Consider the following 18461-nt stretch of genomic DNA (forward strand, 5'->3'; position numbering starts at 1 on the left):
TTCAATTTCCTTTTAACTTGTCTTCAAACCTATGCTATATTTGCTAATTTCACTTGGCCTGCTGTTACCCGTAATATATTGTTGACTCGGCTGAAAGCAACCCAGCAACCGCGTGTATTTTAGCGTGAAAAAGAGTATAAATTGCAATGTCAGCTCGCTATCACAGTCGGCGAAGTCATTTTTTTGAGGTAGTACAGGCGTGAGCGGTTGAATTTGTATTCACTTATTTTTTTCGAAAGCCGAAGCGGTTCACGTACTCGAAGTAGCCACTACTGCTTTGCACAGACTTATGCTGTCTGTAGTAGTCGAAATATTCGTGCGTGCCGCCGAACTCGGCCGGAATACAGTCCAGAGGAAGGAGACCATGGAAAGCTCTTGGGTCGCTCCCCAGGAAATGAAACTGAAAGAAAGCGAGCATTTGTTTTTACATAGATCAAAGGTGGTACTACAAAAACTTACTCCCTAAGCTGCTCATGAAAACTCGTGCATACGTCGGCACACGTCTCAGCTGTTCGCAGTGTGGCGCAGGACACAACCTCTTGTGCACAACCTCTCCTCTCCTAACCTATCCTTAGACAGCACATTTAGCAACAACCATAGCAAAGCGTGCCGTTTCCAAGTCTCTCAGCACTTCCTCTAAGCAAGCGGTGAATGCACTGGGGAGATCGTGTCTCCTTGTCTAACACCTTTCTCTATAGGAATTTTATTTTCTTTGTGAAGGCCTATGGTTGCTGTGCAGTCAATATAGATATATCCAGTATTTTCACATATAACGCATATACGCCATGATTTCACAATCCCTACACGACTTGTCTGAGGTTTCTACTCAGTCAAATGATTTCTCGTAATCAATTAATGCTATGTTTAGGGGCTGGTTATATTCCGAGCATTTTTCTGTCACATCGTTGATAGTATGACACAATACCCTTTTGAAAATCACTTGATCTTATGATGAACTGGAGTCTAAGGTTGCCTTGATTCTGTAAGCAATTACCTTAGCAAACAAATTGTACATAACGAATACTAAACAGACTAGTCTATAATTATTTGGGCCCGAGCACCTCCTTTCGTATGGATTAAGATAATGTTAACGTTTCTCCAAGGTTCTGGTACCGTCGATGCAATGAAACATTGCGTATACAGGATGGCCAGGTTATCTTGGACGATATCTCCACCATGCAACAAATATTTAGTTACCTGATTCTCCCCACCTGCTTTCTCCCTTTTCATAACTGATAAAGCTTTATTTACCTCGTTCATTTTTGCTGGCGGAACATCTGATTCCTCTTCACTACTCCCGATCTCTTTATCGTCCTCATTACATCTGATACTGTACATATGTCAGTACAGAATTCCTCGACTGCTTTGGCTGTCTTGTCCGTATTAGTAATGGCATTGTCCGCCTTGTGCTATTTATTCTTATGCCTAACTGCTCTCATTCCAAGTCTCTGAATAGTTCCTCTAAGCAATCGGGAAATGCACTGGGGTGATCGTGTCTCCTTGCCTAACACCATTCTTTATATAAATTTTATTACTTGGATCTGACTGTTGGCTATGCCTAATTTCCTCTTAGCCGCTTTATGGCTGCTGTCGTTCTTTACAGCATGCTCGATTTGCTCCATATCATACTTCGCCATGATTAACTTTGGTAGCTCTGCCCGGTCTGTCTTCTCTGTTCAGCTGGATACTTTCATACTTTGGCGTCATTTACTCAAATCATTGTCTGCTTAAATGGTTCGCCGTTATCCTGTGTAACTATCCTACCGCCAACTGCCGTTGGGCAGGCGGATGGATGGATAGCAAGGGAAGGAAGGGATGTTAACCAAATATATTTCTGATTGGCTACCCTGCACTGTGGAGACAGAATAAGTGGACTAGACAGGTAAGAGAGCGGAAGGTATCTCCAGTAGCTCTCACGTCACTGAATAGTGCACTGCACAGGCCTTGAAGGCAATCGAATACTGTGGCCATGGACCGAGGAGCTTATCCGCTGTTAAAGGGCGAGAATCGATGCGGTCCAGAGCACAACGCGGTGTCTGTCTTTCGCTCACAAAAGCAGGGTACTCACACAAAAGATGATCGGTTGTCGCCACGCCACCACAAAAGTCAATGTTCTTTTAATTCATAAGGAAGATATAACGATTTACTGCTATGTTTATGTTACGTTTGAGAATTTACCTGATCGCATGATCGCAAAACGCACCTGTCGTGATCCCATTAAAGAGTTCCGAGATGTATCAGATGGTTTCTTACTGCGATAAGAAAGATATTCAGGAAGTTCAAAGATCTGCGAACTTTAGTAACGCCGTGACAGCCGCATTGCGAGGCTGACACTAAGCTTCTTTGGCTGTACACGCATGCCCGTACATGTATATGCTATATAATGAACCACTATTATTTCTACACCGATCACTAGGAAATCCTGACCGACTCATTCTCTAACGCAGATTGTGTTACTCTGTAGCTATCTCATAGAAAATATATTTACCCTGTGTAAGAGCTTGGCCTTCAAGAACGGCTTGACAGCATTGAACACTATTTTATATATAGGAGGGTGATTGATCACGTAGACGGCTTTGAGCCGAACTGGAAAACAGACCTGCAAAACAGAACATGAAGGGTACAGTTATGCGCCTAGATCAAGAAAACAGAAAATCAAGCATGCATAATACTTTGTTTCTTAAACTTCATTTTCTGGCGTGCACATATACAATGAAGAATTCCGTATAAGAGGTGTCACCTAAATTGTGTGGATTTCTTTTTAACCAACCTTTACAAATCGTTTTGGTTCAATATGCAACAGCTGCGAGTCTCGTGCCCTGACTTGAAGAAGAAGTGGCCCCGTGACGTTCGATGCAAAGAGGATGAAAAGGAAGAGGGTAGAGTTTATCTAACAGCATAACTCTCTTACTACTGGTTTCACGTGTGGCCAATCCCCCTCGTGGGTATGTGCCATTATTTGAGGGCACAATAGCAACAACAACAGGATGAAGTTGGGTGCCGACCATCTCTCGGTGTTGTCGACCTGCTTTCCAGTGCCTTTTAGGATTCAAATCCAATAAAGCCAACCTTCTTGTTATAAGCCCAAACGGCTGCGTGACACTGGTGGAGGTGCGGCTATGAACTCCATGTCTCGGGCCTCTCGCAGCCGCTCATCCAGTCCCGACCGGCTCCTGCTCGTGTCTAGCACGCTGCAGCTTCGGGACATCGATTTCGTTCATCAGCAACCGTTCCCCCTGAGGTCGCTACCGTCAGTTTCCCCGGCGTGGGCTCTCCGATTAGTAACCTCTCACAAACAGGTCCGGTCTTGATGGGATTTCTTGTGAATCCTACAAGACACTTAAATTCCTTCTGACTCGTATCCGGCTGCAGGTCTTCATTGATGTAGAAGCCCTACCGCAGTCTTTTACGAAAAGCTACACGATCTTAATTCCAAGGCATCGTGATGAAAATCTGCGCTATGTAGAAGTCCCACCACGTTAGCAAGTGTGGGTTACAAGTTTCTCGCTGAGGTTTTATCCAATCGCATACTATTCGCAATGTCGGTTCTTGTTAGCCTTCACAAGACCTGAAGTTTCAGAGCCGCTACGTTCAGAGCAATGTACGCATCGCCCTTACATTTCTCGGGTCTTGCCCCTGCTCTCACGATCAACTTGATTTGCTACATGTCGAACCTTGCGAAGGCGTTTGACCGTGTTCGCCACTCATACTTGTTTACTCAAAGTCGACTTCCTGAGAACGTGTCCATAAGGATTCTTGTCTAGCGCAGGGACGCCGGAGGAAGTTGAGAAAAAGGGTAACTGCGGCGTTAGGGAGGGGGAGAAAATTTCAAAGGCGGCAAAAATCATCGTTGCATTATTTTAGAAACAATAGAGTTCAATCGAGGTCAAACCGTGTGCAACCTTGCTAACGATGCAAAACCATGCTTACCGCAGCTTTCGCCTGTATAACTAGGTTAAAGCAATGCTTGAACCTAGTTATACGCAATGCTTGCAATCCCCACCATTTTTTATGAACAAAGAAACGCAACTGAAAGCGCTTGTAGAACGAATGGAATGGAATCTTTAGCACAGTTGCACACAAATATTTCAGTAGCTGTAGAAAGCAACGAAGCATATGTTTAATACAGTTACACACTAATATTTTTCTAGCTGTGGGGAGCAACCAATAGCCATATATTGTGCAGTTGAAGGAGGCAAGCTGCGACCAGTGAGAGTAAACAAGAAATCTCGAACTATACCACATCCAAAAATTTGTCGTAACAGAGAGCTAGGCCAAGAAATCTCAGATCTGGAAGAAAAGAAAGTTCAGCTCGCATCTGGCTAGTCGTTGGAATGCGCGTAAGGGGAAGGGCAAACACAACGAATAAATGAATGATCAAGGCAGAACAGATCACACAAATTGTGAACGAAAGAAGCGTTTCCGCATGTTTGGCCTACCGCGAACAAAAGCAGTGAGAAATGTCGGCAGAAGACAGGTGTTCAGAAATTATTAGTACGTCTCTGCAAAACTATAATCTGTATAGATTTCAACAAAAACTCCACCAAATGTACCCGGATGTTTTATACAGAATCGCTGTCTTGCCTGAACAATATAGGCCAACTTCCTCATGACAAACGGTGTCAGGTGGGCAAGATGGTTTATGGACAGACCCTTCAGATCATACACCCCCACGATTCCCCGGATCTGCGTCTCTTCGTCCAGCAAGGTCCACTCCCCCAGGATCATAACCATCTCCACAAGTTCCGCAAACGAGCAGATGTCCGGGCTCCACGCTCCTGAAGCGAAGAAAAATAAGGTTCCATCGTCATAGTCATCGTCGTCATCATCATTATCATCATCATTATCGGAAGCGTCGTCTGCAAGACAAACAACGTTTTTCAAACTTCTCTTCAGTTAGGAATAAATTTCTCCTTGTAATCGACATTTAATAAAAATTATAAGGTCAGAGCTATAAAGGGGGAATAATAATGAGGAATGAAAGGATAGGATTCATTAATGGGCATAAAATATTTAAAGAAACCATGAGTTCTAAGAAACGTCACCATAACTTTGTATGACGGCAAGGCATGAACCGCTATATTGAAGGATTAGCGCAGTATGCTAAGAACAAAGGTTACATACACTGCTCGTCAAGAACACAATTGCGCGTTTTCAAACACTAATCCAGCCGACAGTCACGGCGTTCTGCACACTCTGATGCTTATCTCTAACTCTACAGTACTCATTAAAATAAACAGTTGAAAATCAATGCAGTTCAAATAGAATAAAATATTAATTGGGGACATATTTCACATAAAGTCTATTTCTCTTTTGTTTCCCTTTATTCCTTGGTTGACTTGTCCGGTTCCGCTAGTGGTCGCTACAGCACGTCACGTCAGGGCCTGTGGACAACAGTTTAAATCGGCTAAGGGATAAAATAACAATCGTTCGATAAAATAGCTGCTTCTTTGTCCTACCTTAGTTACCTCGTGCAAGAAGAATATACAAATTGTAGCACGTCAATTCTCACTTGGTGCGAACAAGGCGCAGTTGCGAACATCGCGCAATAGAAATCATCAGAGACGCGAAGGGACTATTTCTTGCTACTGAAACAGCCTTTCGAAAATTTGCGGTGAACAAAATTCTGAGGCAGGGCTCCTGTACACCCCAAAAAGGTTTTACATATTTCATTCGGGGCTTCTTTCCTCCATTATTGAGCCGATCACGAATGCGAAAATCGGTTCAAGAGCTCCTTCGTGTTTTTAACATTTCTCGCGAGCGCCAAACAGCGCAAGTAAACCATCATAGAATCATTATTTTATTTTTGCAATATAATGAAAAGGAGGGGGTGGGGGCGGACACCACTTTCTAACTAACTAAGGAAGAACGTCGGTAAAAAAAAAAATTAAACTGCACTGCAGAACCTACATTGGAGTAATGCGAAAGCACGGATGCTGCTGTTGGTTGCTTCTGGTTGCTTCTAGTTGCTTAATTCACTCCTCTCAAATTGCGCGCCAATCCCTTCCTATTCCCTTTTTCGGTTCTACTTCCGGTTGCGTGATGCACCTCACCAATCTCACATTAATTCACTTCTTGTTTACCCCTTTTAGTCTTTGGTACCTTCAAGTTGCTCGCCAATTCCTTCCTATGCCCCTTTTTCGGCTCTACTTCCGCTTGCGTGAAGTCACATTCTTGACGTCATATCCACTACGGCACCCGTTTCTCTCTTTCAACTTTAACTCCCACCTTCCTCCCTTCCCTTACCACCGAATTTTTATTTGTTGATAGACCGTCATTGCACTCGCCACCGCTTCGGTGGTGGACGACGGCTGTTGGGACTCGCGTCTTTCTCTCCCTCTTCTTTTTCTTTCTTTATTTTATCTTCTATCCGCACGAGGCTGTGGAGCTGGCTCAGCTACAGAGCCACTAGCAGGCACGTGCATTTTCTTTTCGCTCTTCCAACAGTGGCAACAACATCAAGTGGTCGAAATTACTCTAGCCCTGCACTACGGATCATCTTTCTCTCTTTCCACTTTCACTCTCCTTCCCCCCTCTATGACGCGGTTTACGTGTCCACAGAACAAGTGTATCAGATATATATTGCGTCTTCCCTTTCGACCACTGGGGATTAACATGCGCTGACATAGCACAGCACATGGACGCCTCTTCGTTTCACCTCCATCGAAACGCAACCGCCGCGGTCGGAATCGAACCCGGCTACTCCGGCACAGTAGTCGGACGTCTTGCCACTGCACCACCGCGACGGGGCGGCAACATTGTACCGATGCGCAAGCTCGCTACCTCTCCCAACTTCCTCTCTCTCCGCTTCGGCTCCCCTGTACCTACAAATCGACGCTCGGTCGATATTATCAAAAAGTCGGAAGGCTGTGTGCAAGGCAATGGGCACAGAGCGCCTAAAGGTCTCTGAAAAGCGCTAAGTCGACGCCAACGCCATGGTGACTAAGCTGAAAAAGCTATTCGGTGGCAATCCATGTGATGTGGCTCATTTTTGCAAAACTAAAAGGTGCATTTCATAACACTCCCATTTAGATGCAGTCATTGTACACGTTGGCTCTCGTCATCTGTGGCGAGCTGGATAAGGGATTAGATGACTGTGGTTACTGAACTGGATTTTACTTGGTTGAGTTCTGGCCCAGGCAGCGATCATTGTTTGATAAAATCTGCCCGGAAATTCCCAGTACATTACAGCTGACCGTATAAGGCCCAAAAACCTTAAACGAGAATTCCCATGGAGTTGAGTGTGGTTGAGTTGAATGGTAGAGTGCGTTGTGCGCATTTGCATCTGTGTGACTTAGCCTGGATTAGCCTTTTTTTACTGCATCGAAATTATCAGTGAGATATGGGATTACGTGCTTTTTGTTTATTATTCTTTTGGTGTTTCTATTGCCAATGTAAAAAATAAATTAATTCGGATATCACTTAACAGTCATGGGAGCTGTGCCAGTATCGTAATGAATTAGAGAATATTCGAGTAATCCGCCTTCGTGGCGTGTTACTAATACTTCGCTTAAAGCATGACAGCATGCCACGGAAGAGCTAACGTAAAGTAGTTAACGCTAACGTGAATTTACAGCCCCTCTCGCACGTAAGTATGAATTGTGGTTGCCTGTCACCTGTCAAATGGCCAGACGTGCTTCCCAAGAAGTCTGCTACTCATTAACCGCACTAGAAAGGCAAATTATTTTTGTTCACTCGACGGCTATGGTTATGTAAGCATGATAAGTATTCCATTTTAACATAGTCTACAATTTCGCTTCATTTAAGTATTTGAAGCCAAAAAAGGCAGTACACAGAAGACCGGTTTGGGCTAGTTGGTTTTGGAAAACATTTTGCAAAAAAGGTCACGTCAGGGACATATGTAGTGCCCGTCCCGTCTATATTTGTGTCGTCATTGTCCTTCTTGCGTTGCTTTCTAATAGCAGTACGCCCGTAGTTCTGGATTCTTACTTCAGGACTGACACATGAAAGTTAAGTCTCACCTAGTTTTATCATGCCAACAGCTCTTCCGTAGGGGTCCCTGTGCTTGGACATCATGGCGAGATGGTTGTTGAGAATGGCAGTTTCAAAGCACGGGTTTGACGGCGTGAAATTCTCAAAGAACTCTGGCGAGGTCTCCCTGATTCGGAAGTACTTCTGGATGGTTTTGAAGGCCAGCTCCACATTGTACTTGCGGCAACGTAGAAACCTAACCAGGAACTTCTCGTCAGTCGGGAAATCCAAGGAAGTGTTGGCTGCAAATCATGTATAACGCACAGAATTTGATAGGCTGAAGACACAACTAAAGGTTTGTTTTCAAGAATATACGAAACTGTCAAATGGTTATCTTCCGCATTCCATCAACCACTCACGACCACGTTCAAAATTACTCAGCATAGTGCTCCACTGAGGCAAAGCAGGTGAAGAATAAACCTGCAAACTCTTTACCTCGGCTAGCGATGGCTCGCTCACTTGGTTCTTCGTGCTATGCGAAGAACTGTAGAATGATAAATGAAACAGCAAAAAAGTATTTCATGTCAGAAGCAAATAGCAGCTCCCGATAATACACCAGTGCTACTCCGATGCGAGATAAACATTTCTTCAATGACAGCGTTGTTAGAATATGCACCGTCGCTATCGTTTGTAGAGACTCTTGGTTTTCACATTCAGTTGCACAATCATGGGACCCGTTCATCATGTTGGCATTCCCTCACAGCGGGCGCAGAACTATGGTTTGTAGAATGGCTTTAGGTAGAAAAGGTGAGAGTGCGCAGTAGCAATACACATGGAGCGGAAACTACACGTAAATAAAGAGTGTATAAACAAATATACTTTCTCTCAGCTTGGTCATTTAATTGTGAAGAGGATACACGCTATCATAAGCTTACCACCTTTCAGATTTGCAATAACATATTTTATCATGCAGTACCATATACCGGCAAACATCAGCCCTTTTGTTGTGCCCTCCCCTACCAATAGCGCAGTTTTTTTATTTGTATGCTTCTTTGGAAGCCGATGACGCAGTGCCGCAAAGTGAGTGTCAACATTTTGCTTCATCATGACAAGCCGTATTTCTAACACTAGTGTCAAGTCTATGGGATGCCTCATCGTATATAGTGATAGGCGTGAAAAATAAAAATAAGCAGCTTATTTTATTATTGTGTTGCGTATTTGACCAGCGAACAGGCACAGTGATCCAGCGGTCTTTTAAAAGCTAAGTGAGAAGTTAAACAAAAAAAATTATTTTTAGTTAAATTTTGCGAGATTTTGTTGTTATGTGCTTCTCCAGGGTACTTATAGCATCGTGGATTTACTACACATGTGTTTATGTATCTCTGCCTCTCAAATATGATGCCCCTGCTTGCACTCGTGTGTGTGTGTGTGTGTGTGTGTGTGTGTGTGTGTGTGTGTGTGTGTGTGTGTGTGTGTGTGTGTGTGTGTGTGTGTGTGTGTGTGTGTGTGTGTGTGTGTGTGTGTGTGTGTGTGTGTGTGTGTGTGTGTGTGTGTGTGTGTGTGTGTGTGTGTGTGTGTGTGTGTGTGTGTGTGTGTGTGTGTGTGTGTGTGTGTGTGTGTGTGTGTGTGTGTGTGTGTGTGTGTGTGTGTGTGTGTGTGTGTGTGTGTGTGTGTGTGTGTGTGTGTGTGTGTGTGTGTGTGTGTGCGTGCGTGTGTGCGTGTGTGTGTGTGTGTGTGTGTGTGTGTGTGTGTGTGTGTGTGTGTGTGTGTGCGCGTGTGTGTGTATGTGCTTGTGCGTGCGTGCGTGAGTGTGTGTGCGCGCGCCTATGGAACGCTAACCGGTAAAAATTTTGCAAACACCTTTTCGCCTACTTGCTTGCACCCTGCACAAGCCTGCATGCACCAAGGACACATACAGCAGCGAAAAATGAGCGTGATACCAAATTTCCAATGTTTCCTAGAATTTCACAGGAACGAATTGTCGAAAGGCTGCCAAATTTGTCGGAACCCATGGGGGTCAAAATGCAAATTTGCTGTAAAAGTGTCTCTCTAATTCGTGATTATAAAAAAAAAATCACAACTGTCCTTTAAGTGGCCAGCTGGAGCTGACAGTCCTGACTCACCTTTTATAAGCTCCCGCAAATGCGACAAGCATCTCTCCTTGTTTTCCGTCGTCTCTCCGAGTTCTGTTCGGGCCACATGCTCCAAATCTGGCAGCGGTGCAACCGTGGTCTCCTCAAAGTTCGTCATGATGTGTGTCGTTGGAGCTGCGTCGTACAAGCGACGGCTTTATCAGAAGGATGTCGCGAACACAAAAAAAAAAAAAAGAAAAAGAATGGCACCAAAAATGACCCATATGCGATAGCATTTCGAGAGGTTTCCGTTTCCTATCTATCGCTCCTTTCAGTTCTCATTTTTGTAGCCTCACTAGGCGTCTCTTGCACTTACGCTCTCTCCACCTAAATGGCTTCCCTCTTTTCCTTCTTAGACCACTGACCCTTCGACGCTAGAAATGGGTTATGAACAACGGGTTCTTTATGATGAGCACAGGGGGCGGAGATTTTCATGCAAAGAATTTGTGGGCCTAGCAGCGCCGGAAAAACTGTCGGTTCTATTGGTTTTCGCGTAGACAATTTTCTCGAGCAACGGGTAACCCCCCTGCCCGTTAACATCAGGCTTTGTTATGAACCCTGGATGTATTCTGGTGTGACTTTTGTATATTGATGAGTTTACATCAGAGCAAAATAATATAATTTAACTGAAACGTCATCACGAATGCTCGAGAAGCTTTGAAACAAAGAATTCACAATCGTGTTTACGCATCAATTCGCTAAATATTTTCGTCACTAAATATTTAAAAATAAATAGACGCTGACTGCGACCAATGAGAAGGCAGCGGCGTATCGCACACTAACGACACTAAAAAGGTTGCAAAATTTTGCTTAGTGTAGTGCAATTCCCCTTTGTGTACAGTCACAAATCTGTTTCATATTTTTCACGCTCAAAACATTATGCATCTTTAACATTGCATGCCTAATATCCCGAGGCCTAGAAAGGCAGCTATTCACAGCCGCTGCTTATACAGCGACACACTGATCGGGAAGGTCGCACATCAGAAATTTCATTTGCAGCTAAATGTACGGCTACCTTATAATTTCGCCAAATGTGCATCCATGATTACCGCCACCTTGAACGGTGTTCTTTTAATATACCCAATGAGGAATGCGAAACGAAAATAGCGTGCAGGCTATTACGGCGTCTAGCGCAACAAATCCACGGGCTCAGAACACGGGATTTGAATAGAGAACACCGTGAACAACGGAAACGATGGCATAGATGGCATATTCAAAGCCTTCCCTCTTTCTTGTGAACTTATGCTCACTGATGAGCAGACGGTTAATACCAACGGGAGAACAACTTGAGTAACATGCGATCACATCGGCGTAACAACATCGCGACCTTCCGAATGTGGGGAGTTGCTCACAAGCGAAAACTAGTGTCAAACTGTAACACAAAATGTAACACGAAAGCACTACACTTCCAGAACTTATTAGAGTACTTTTAAAGAATGCAATTCTCCGGACACTTCTTATAAATCAAGGATGCGGGATCGAATTGATGGAGGCGAACAGCAAGGCGCCCGTGTGCTGTGCGATGTCAGTGCGCGTTACAGAGCCCCAGGTGGTCAAAATTTCCGAAGTCCTTCATTATGACGTCTTTCATATTCTGAGTTGCTTTTGGACGTTAAGCTCGTGAACCAAACTAAAACTTCATCAAAATTCGCATAATGCCACGGCTAGCTTGGCAATAGTGCCGCGAGTGGGTGTAATCTTTAATTTCGCTTCCAACAACTGCTAGCGTGCAGCCTTATCACTTTATTTGAAGCACGTGGAACGATTTATGGGCTCTTGTTTACGGACAGTGTGACCGAGAACAGATTTTATCATTTTCTATGTCGCGCAAGCTGCGCCGAGATTTATCTCGAATAGTATCAGTCGTAGTGCCCTTTTCCACAATGTTCCAGATTGTCACTTTATGGGGCGTTATCTAGGTGTTCCTTCGCCGAATTCGAATTCAACGCTGACGAGTTCAACGGACGTTCGTAATTCAACGACTTTTGCTGCTATCACCCGCACCGAGGAGTTGCTTCGCTCTTTTGCTGTCGCTAGGCAGCCCAATAGAGAGTCGGTTTCAGCCCTACTACGCCTGTCTGTTTTTTTATGCCTAACGCATTGTCACCACCATGTGGCAAAAGACTCGAGATTTCCACAAACAAGCTTACCGAATCCCGAAACTTTAGCACTCTATATTCGGCTTCGTGACAGCTTCCCTTTCCGAAGCACCTTTTATTGGCATAGTGTCGGCAAAACAGCAAAATAACAGTCTTCTGCGACGCAATTTCATCATAGCCTTACAGTCCACATCATAGAGTTAAGTACTGCCGAATATAATAAGCCTAGGCTTGCATCAGTATATATTAGTTATGGTTCCAGTGGGAGCAAACACTCCTGTAGTTTTTGTTTCTTTATTGGCGGCTCAGCATTGTCAGCCATAAGATGACTTAAATAGAGCCTAATTTTGTTTATTTAGGAAGTAAAATTACTAGTGAAAAGATCCAATCAATAAAAACACGTTATTTCTATGAAAGGATGCAATGTTGCTCTAACTGATGAAACTGTGCAAGAATCAAAGCTTTGTTATGTGGGTTCTAAAATTCCACATTTAAATGCGCATGCCTATAAACATTTATCCGACAAACTAGATTTATCGAGGCTGCAGATTCTCTGCAGAAATCGGTGACACGACGTACGTTTCGACGAAGCACATGTGTAATCCCTCTTTGACCCCGTGTGCCTTTGTACTCGTTATGCTGCTTCAGCGCTGTACTTCGCTGTCACGAGAGAAACGAAGAGTGCAAGAGTCCGTACCTTTGCTCGAGCGATACTTGACGCATCGGAGTGGCTTCGAATTCCAGGGCCGCCGCAGCTGACGGCTACAAAGGACGGCTCTTTTACAGGGAAAAATCTCACCGTTTGTCGGCGCAGATGACGGCCTTCACGTGCGGGGTTCTTGTTTCGAGTGGCGACGGACACAGAGAGTACGGACGCTCCGAAACCATCCATTGCGCGAACTTATAAATTTTACCGCCTTTGGCGCTTATTATCCGAAACTTCCTTTTGGCGGGCACTCAAACTGCTGCACACGTTTCCACATTGATCTTTCGAGTGCTTTTCCAGCTTGGTTTGTTTTCCCCGCTCATTTCCAGTCGGCGCAGGCCTTTACCGTCAGTCAAGGCCGATTGCTCTCAACGTCGCGCATGCCTCTCCGGGCGCTTATAACGGATACAAAAAAAGCTGTTGCGGAGGAAACGTGTTTGCAACGGAGTTAGACGACGGGTATGCCACAGCCTTGAACATTGATCATTTTCGTATTTCCATCGATAAGGAGGTCTCTTAACCTAAAGTCAGAAGGTGAAGCTATCGCTTCAAGTGCAGCATGTTCAAGTACAAAAACTGCAGTAGGCAGAAAACATTTAGTCACAAAAGAACTCCGCCTAGGGTTCTTTAACGCGCTGACATCGCACAGCCATACGAGCTCCTAGCTTCTCGTCTCCATCTAACAGCCGCCACCGAGGCTGAGATTCGATCCCGCATACTTGGGCACGGAAGTCAAGCACTCTAACCACTGCGTCACTCCGGCGGGGCTTAGGCTACAATGTGGAGCTGTATATCGTTGAAAAATCTTGGTCATCTAGTGCCCAAAGTCGAACGGTAAACCCCTTAAATAACATGTCAAACTGATAAAACCGCGCTTTAACCGAGCTAGCGTTTATCTAGCTGGTTAAAAAACATGCATCGGAAGCGAAATAATAGAATTTAATGATGTGCATTAGCAGCACATAAGGAGGCTTAAGTTCCCCTGTAGTTTCAAATACGAACATCACCGTTGTGATTTGCTGCGCTGCCGAGGTGCCTCTCCGATGGAGTTTTTTACGCATAATAGGTACCTGCGAAGTCGGTTAGAAACGTTCAAAACACAGAAATGTCCATGAATCACTTGTCGGTCATTATTTCTCTCTCAAACCTTACACGAAGAGGATCGCCAAACCAAGAAAGCAGCTCATACTTTCAGCACCAGGCAAACCCACGACCGCAATCTCCCAACATGGCACCGCTTAATCGTTTCAGTTTTCCTCCTTTAGATGGCAGCACTTTTGCATAAGGTCTATATAATAGTAGTAGTAGTAGTAGTGGTAGTAGTAGTAGTAGTTATTAAAAAAAGTCGTATCATGGTAATTTGTGGTTGGATTGATGACTCGTTGATGTTTGACATGCGACGACGAGTTAATGAAATTACTGTAATGGATTAACTGATGACTAAAAGGAAATGAAAAATTTTAAAAAGGGGTTTCAAAGGTGTTTAAATGCTCAGAATGAAAAGCCAATGCTTGATGATGCTAAGGCGATTTAGGTTGCGTAATTGATTTATTAAAAACTTGCATTAATTCAAAAATGAATAATTGGGAAAGAGTTCAGGGGCACCAATATGCTCAGAATGAAAATTCAATGCTTGTTTATGCTAACTGAGAAAATTACGAGAACGTAATTCATTACTTAAATAAGTGAAATAAATAAAACATTAAGAATGCGTTCAAAGGTGTCAGACCACTCAAAAATGAAAGAAAATAGTTGCTGGCGCTTAGTACCGGTGAATAAAAATTAAAAATAAAATAAAGACAAGTAAACAAATAAAAATTTAAAAAACATCCCCCGTGTGTATGAAAAGCTGTGCCCTTAACTGCGGCGCTTCAGTGTCCTCTAATTCTTATGTCTGGTTATGTATAACTCACCTGCCGTCGACCTACTCATTGAGGTTAAAGTCCGTTTACAGGCAACGCTTGTGAATGCAATTCGCAGGTAAGTGAACTCCGTCGCCCGAAGGGCGCACGGGGCGTCTAACGCCGTTAAACACACACGTCATGTGTCAGTGAAAGAGACAGCTGTAAATAGCCCTTCTGCTTTCTCGTTCGAGCTTAAGTTCTGCAGGTGTGAGGTTTAACCTCGCGCATTCCCGGTTAATAACTTTGGTCGTTGTTTTTTACCTGTTTTAACAATAATTAATATGCGTGTAACTTGCAGCTACGGTGAATAGTCTAATCGCAAAGCTTAACTTCATTTGAATTCAGCCAGAACGGGGAGACCCATGTGAGTCGCCCAAAGGGGTCTCCGGTTGGCCTTGTTAGTTGCGGGGGTCGGATGCGGGATCTTCGGCCGCATCGACGCCCGCTCCACCCAGGAAGAAGTGCCTCTGAGCGAAGGAGTTAGGGGTTGAAAGTCGAAGACTTCGTTTATTTACATTTTTGGAAGGAGTAGAGAACTACGATGCCCGAACACACACACACAGTTTTATAGGGTTCGTGTTCCTCTGGTCCCCTGGGTGAAGGGCGGGATCGTCGTGGAGGGTGTATTCTTATCACTTTAATGTCACTCACATTAACACACTCTCACTCTTGCAGACACGCCCCCTCGAACGAGTTTAGACTTGGTGGCTAGGAGGAAGCCGTTGTGACGGTGTAGATGGCAGCACACGAGGAGCTCGGTGTCTGCCAGCGTGTCATGGTTTCGGACACACCTGCGTCGAACGGGCCGCCGCACGCCGTCAGCAAGAGGAAATGGAGACGCGTAGCCAGAGACTACCCCATCTGTCACTGCGTTCCACTTCTCAGAAGAGACGTCCGTGCGACCGCATTGAGGGTACCCGGGAGACACTTGAACCTTTTGTTCCCGATGACCCGCCGTTGACCGCTGTCGCTGACCGGCTGAACAACCCCGCGTTCCTTTCCGGCTTTCTTTTGGGATGCCCATTCCAAATAGCGTCTCCCCAACGCCGTTCTTGATCGGCTGCGCTAGGTGTTATCTTTGAAGAGAATCTTTCCTGGGACGCGCAAGTTGATTCTGTTGCAACTAAGATATATAATAGGACTCGTTTACCGTCATCGCTACATATTGCCTCAAAATATTATGATGTTAATTTACAACACCTTATTTTCCTCTAGAATTACCTACTGCCATTTAATCTGGGGGTCCACAACCCAAGGAAGCCTCAAAAAAAATATATATATTTTTGATAGGAAAAAGGCTTTTATGAATTGCTGAGAATGTTCCAGCCTCCTTTCATACCCAGGAACTGCTCATCAAAGCTATATGACTATCGCGTTTGTAGGACACTGAAACAAGATTTGAATATTGAGTATGGTTTTTTGGCAACTCTGGCCAATCTGAAATTAAGGGAACATATCCACAAAACTCGACATAGCGAACCATGGCGAGTAGAAACATATAGAACAACATATGGACAACAAATGATCGAGAACAGATTACCAAGGTTACTTAATTGGCTTCGCAGTCAAAACATTCACCTCAATACAGTTAGCTTCAAATCAATACGTACCATTATCAGCAACTCCTTCAACAATAACAATTAGACAATACGTTACTTTGTTTGCTTTGCTTTTTTTTTATTATTAGGCGTGTTGTGCGCACTCTCTGTAAATTGTTTGTCTATGTTTTCAGTTATTTGGCCAGTTTCGCCTCATCTTTCCGTGTGACCCTGTTGCGCAGTAATGCATTAATACTGTTATTGCTGTTTTATTGTTGCATTTGTATTGTTTTTTTTTTTTGTTTTTTTTTTTTTTTTTTTTTTTTTTTTTTTTTTTTTTTTTTGTCACAGAGCTGTTCTGCCACTGTTGCGTGATACCACTTTGGGAGCGTGGGGCTTTGTCAAGGTGTCGTTGAGACACCTTTTCCTCGCACTTTCAGTGTCATATTCACATTGTATGTGATATGATGTGATATGATGCAAATAAACTTCAATTCAATTTAACATCGATGTCTAAGAAGGCCAAAGGTTAAACAGCCGTCACTGTAACACAGTTGGAAGTGTACTAGACGCCGAATTATGAGCTGGTGGGGTCGGATCTTACTAGCTGCAGTTGTTGCTTTCTTTTTTATTTTTCAATCATATTCCATCTATAAAATGATTAGAGTACTAATTGTTGTCAACCGGAGAACTATTGAAACCTTTTCTTGTTTTTTTTTTTTCCTTTGATTTGCTTACTATGGCCTTCTTTAATATGTTCTCTCTAAATAGTTATGCCGTCGGGTCGCAGCATAGGGTTTAGGCAGAACCAAACGGCGTAATAACCTTGTGAGGTTGTTTTTCACGTGAGCGAAACATAACTGTGCTAGTACACAGAATAAGCCGCCTACGTACGATCAGTCCACTGTCTCACCTTTGATGAGCTCCCGCAACTGCGACAGACATCTCTCCTTGTTTTCCGCAGTCTCTCCTAGTTCTGTTCGTGCTACGTGCTCCAAATCCGGCAGCGATGCACTGAAGATCTCCTTCAAGTTCGTCATGTTAAGCCTTGTTCAGACTGCATTGCATGTGGAAGCGGCGGCGTTATCAAACGTCAGCCGCGACAAGGGAAAAATAAAGCGAAAATACGAAAGTGGTCCCAATTGTGATAGCATTATCAAGCGGTTTTCCTCTCATGTCCCCCGCCACTTTCTGTAAAACTAACTTTTTTTAATCCACTTTACAGATAATTTATTGATTTTATTATCCCTGTGTCGTCAGGCAGGCTGTCAGTCTGTCTCCAGGGTTTTTGTGCCATTTCCATCCGCACGCCCTACTCACATCCGGGGTCACTGAACTAGCACTGGGAAGTGTGAACTACGAACAGAGAGCACGTCGTGTTTCTTGACTTCAAATATTTGTTTCCGCTCGCAAGCTAAAGATTGGCTCGAGCGAGTAGAATCCATCTTCGCAGCAAGCCAGTGACGCTGCCTCTGCTGCTAAAATAAAGCGTACTCAGACGATTAATACAGACAGATTGAACGAAAACAAATATATGACATCTTTCTATACCTGCAAAACACAATGACAAACTATCGAAGGCCAGTGACTGCTGGATAAAAAAACAATGAGACAATCGATTGCGTAATGGGACAGCGATAAACGAGCTCTGGGCCGTTACGCATTCCATGGGGTTCTCGAGTACCGTCCTCTATGCCAATCCGGCATACCTTGGCCCAAAGGTACGGCTTTTCATGCGCCATTAACGAATTTCAGAAAAAGTCAAAAGGAAATAGACGCGGAGTACAATCCCTGCGATATTGAAAGCTTCACTTAATGTGATTTTGTGGTGCGATCTTTGAGGAGTTTACGTGAGAACATAATAAGAAAACACGTTAATAAGAGTAACGTAAGGACGGATATTTGTAAGTCTTGCAGGAATAATCCCATACTGGTTTCGTTTGACTTGCAGGTCTTTAACGTGCAGAGGCAATCCAGGCTAACAGGGACGCCGTAGCGGAGGGCTCCGAATAGAATTAAACGCATAGGGTTCTTTAACGTGCCCTTAAATCACACAACACAAGGGTGCCTTGCATTTTGCCTCTGTCGAAACACGACCGCCGTATAAGGACTCGGACCCCAGTCCCCCGGCTGGACAATCAAGTGCACCA

The 18461-nt window shown here is 44.1% G+C and overlaps 1 protein-coding gene across 1 annotated transcript; it reads right to left on the bottom strand.

Annotated features, from left to right (window-relative positions):
* Window positions 1-223: 223 nt before the first annotated feature.
* Window positions 224-17351, bottom strand: LOC146190636 (alpha-tocopherol transfer protein-like). The gene is made up of 5 exons (XM_084600222.1): window positions 17225-17351; window positions 7983-8234; window positions 4585-4778; window positions 2489-2599; window positions 224-400 (listed from the first exon to the last, which is right to left on the bottom strand). The coding sequence occupies exons 1-5, from the start codon at window positions 17349-17351 to the stop codon at window positions 224-226; spliced, it is 861 nt and encodes a 286-aa protein (XP_084456348.1).
* Window positions 17352-18461: the final 1110 nt, after the last annotated feature.

Source organism: Amblyomma maculatum, chromosome 4 (assembly GCF_055883805.1).
Source record: "Amblyomma maculatum isolate TAMU_Amacu chromosome 4, ASM5588380v1, whole genome shotgun sequence".
In the NCBI taxonomy this organism is placed as follows: Eukaryota; Metazoa; Arthropoda; class Arachnida; order Ixodida; family Ixodidae; genus Amblyomma; species Amblyomma maculatum.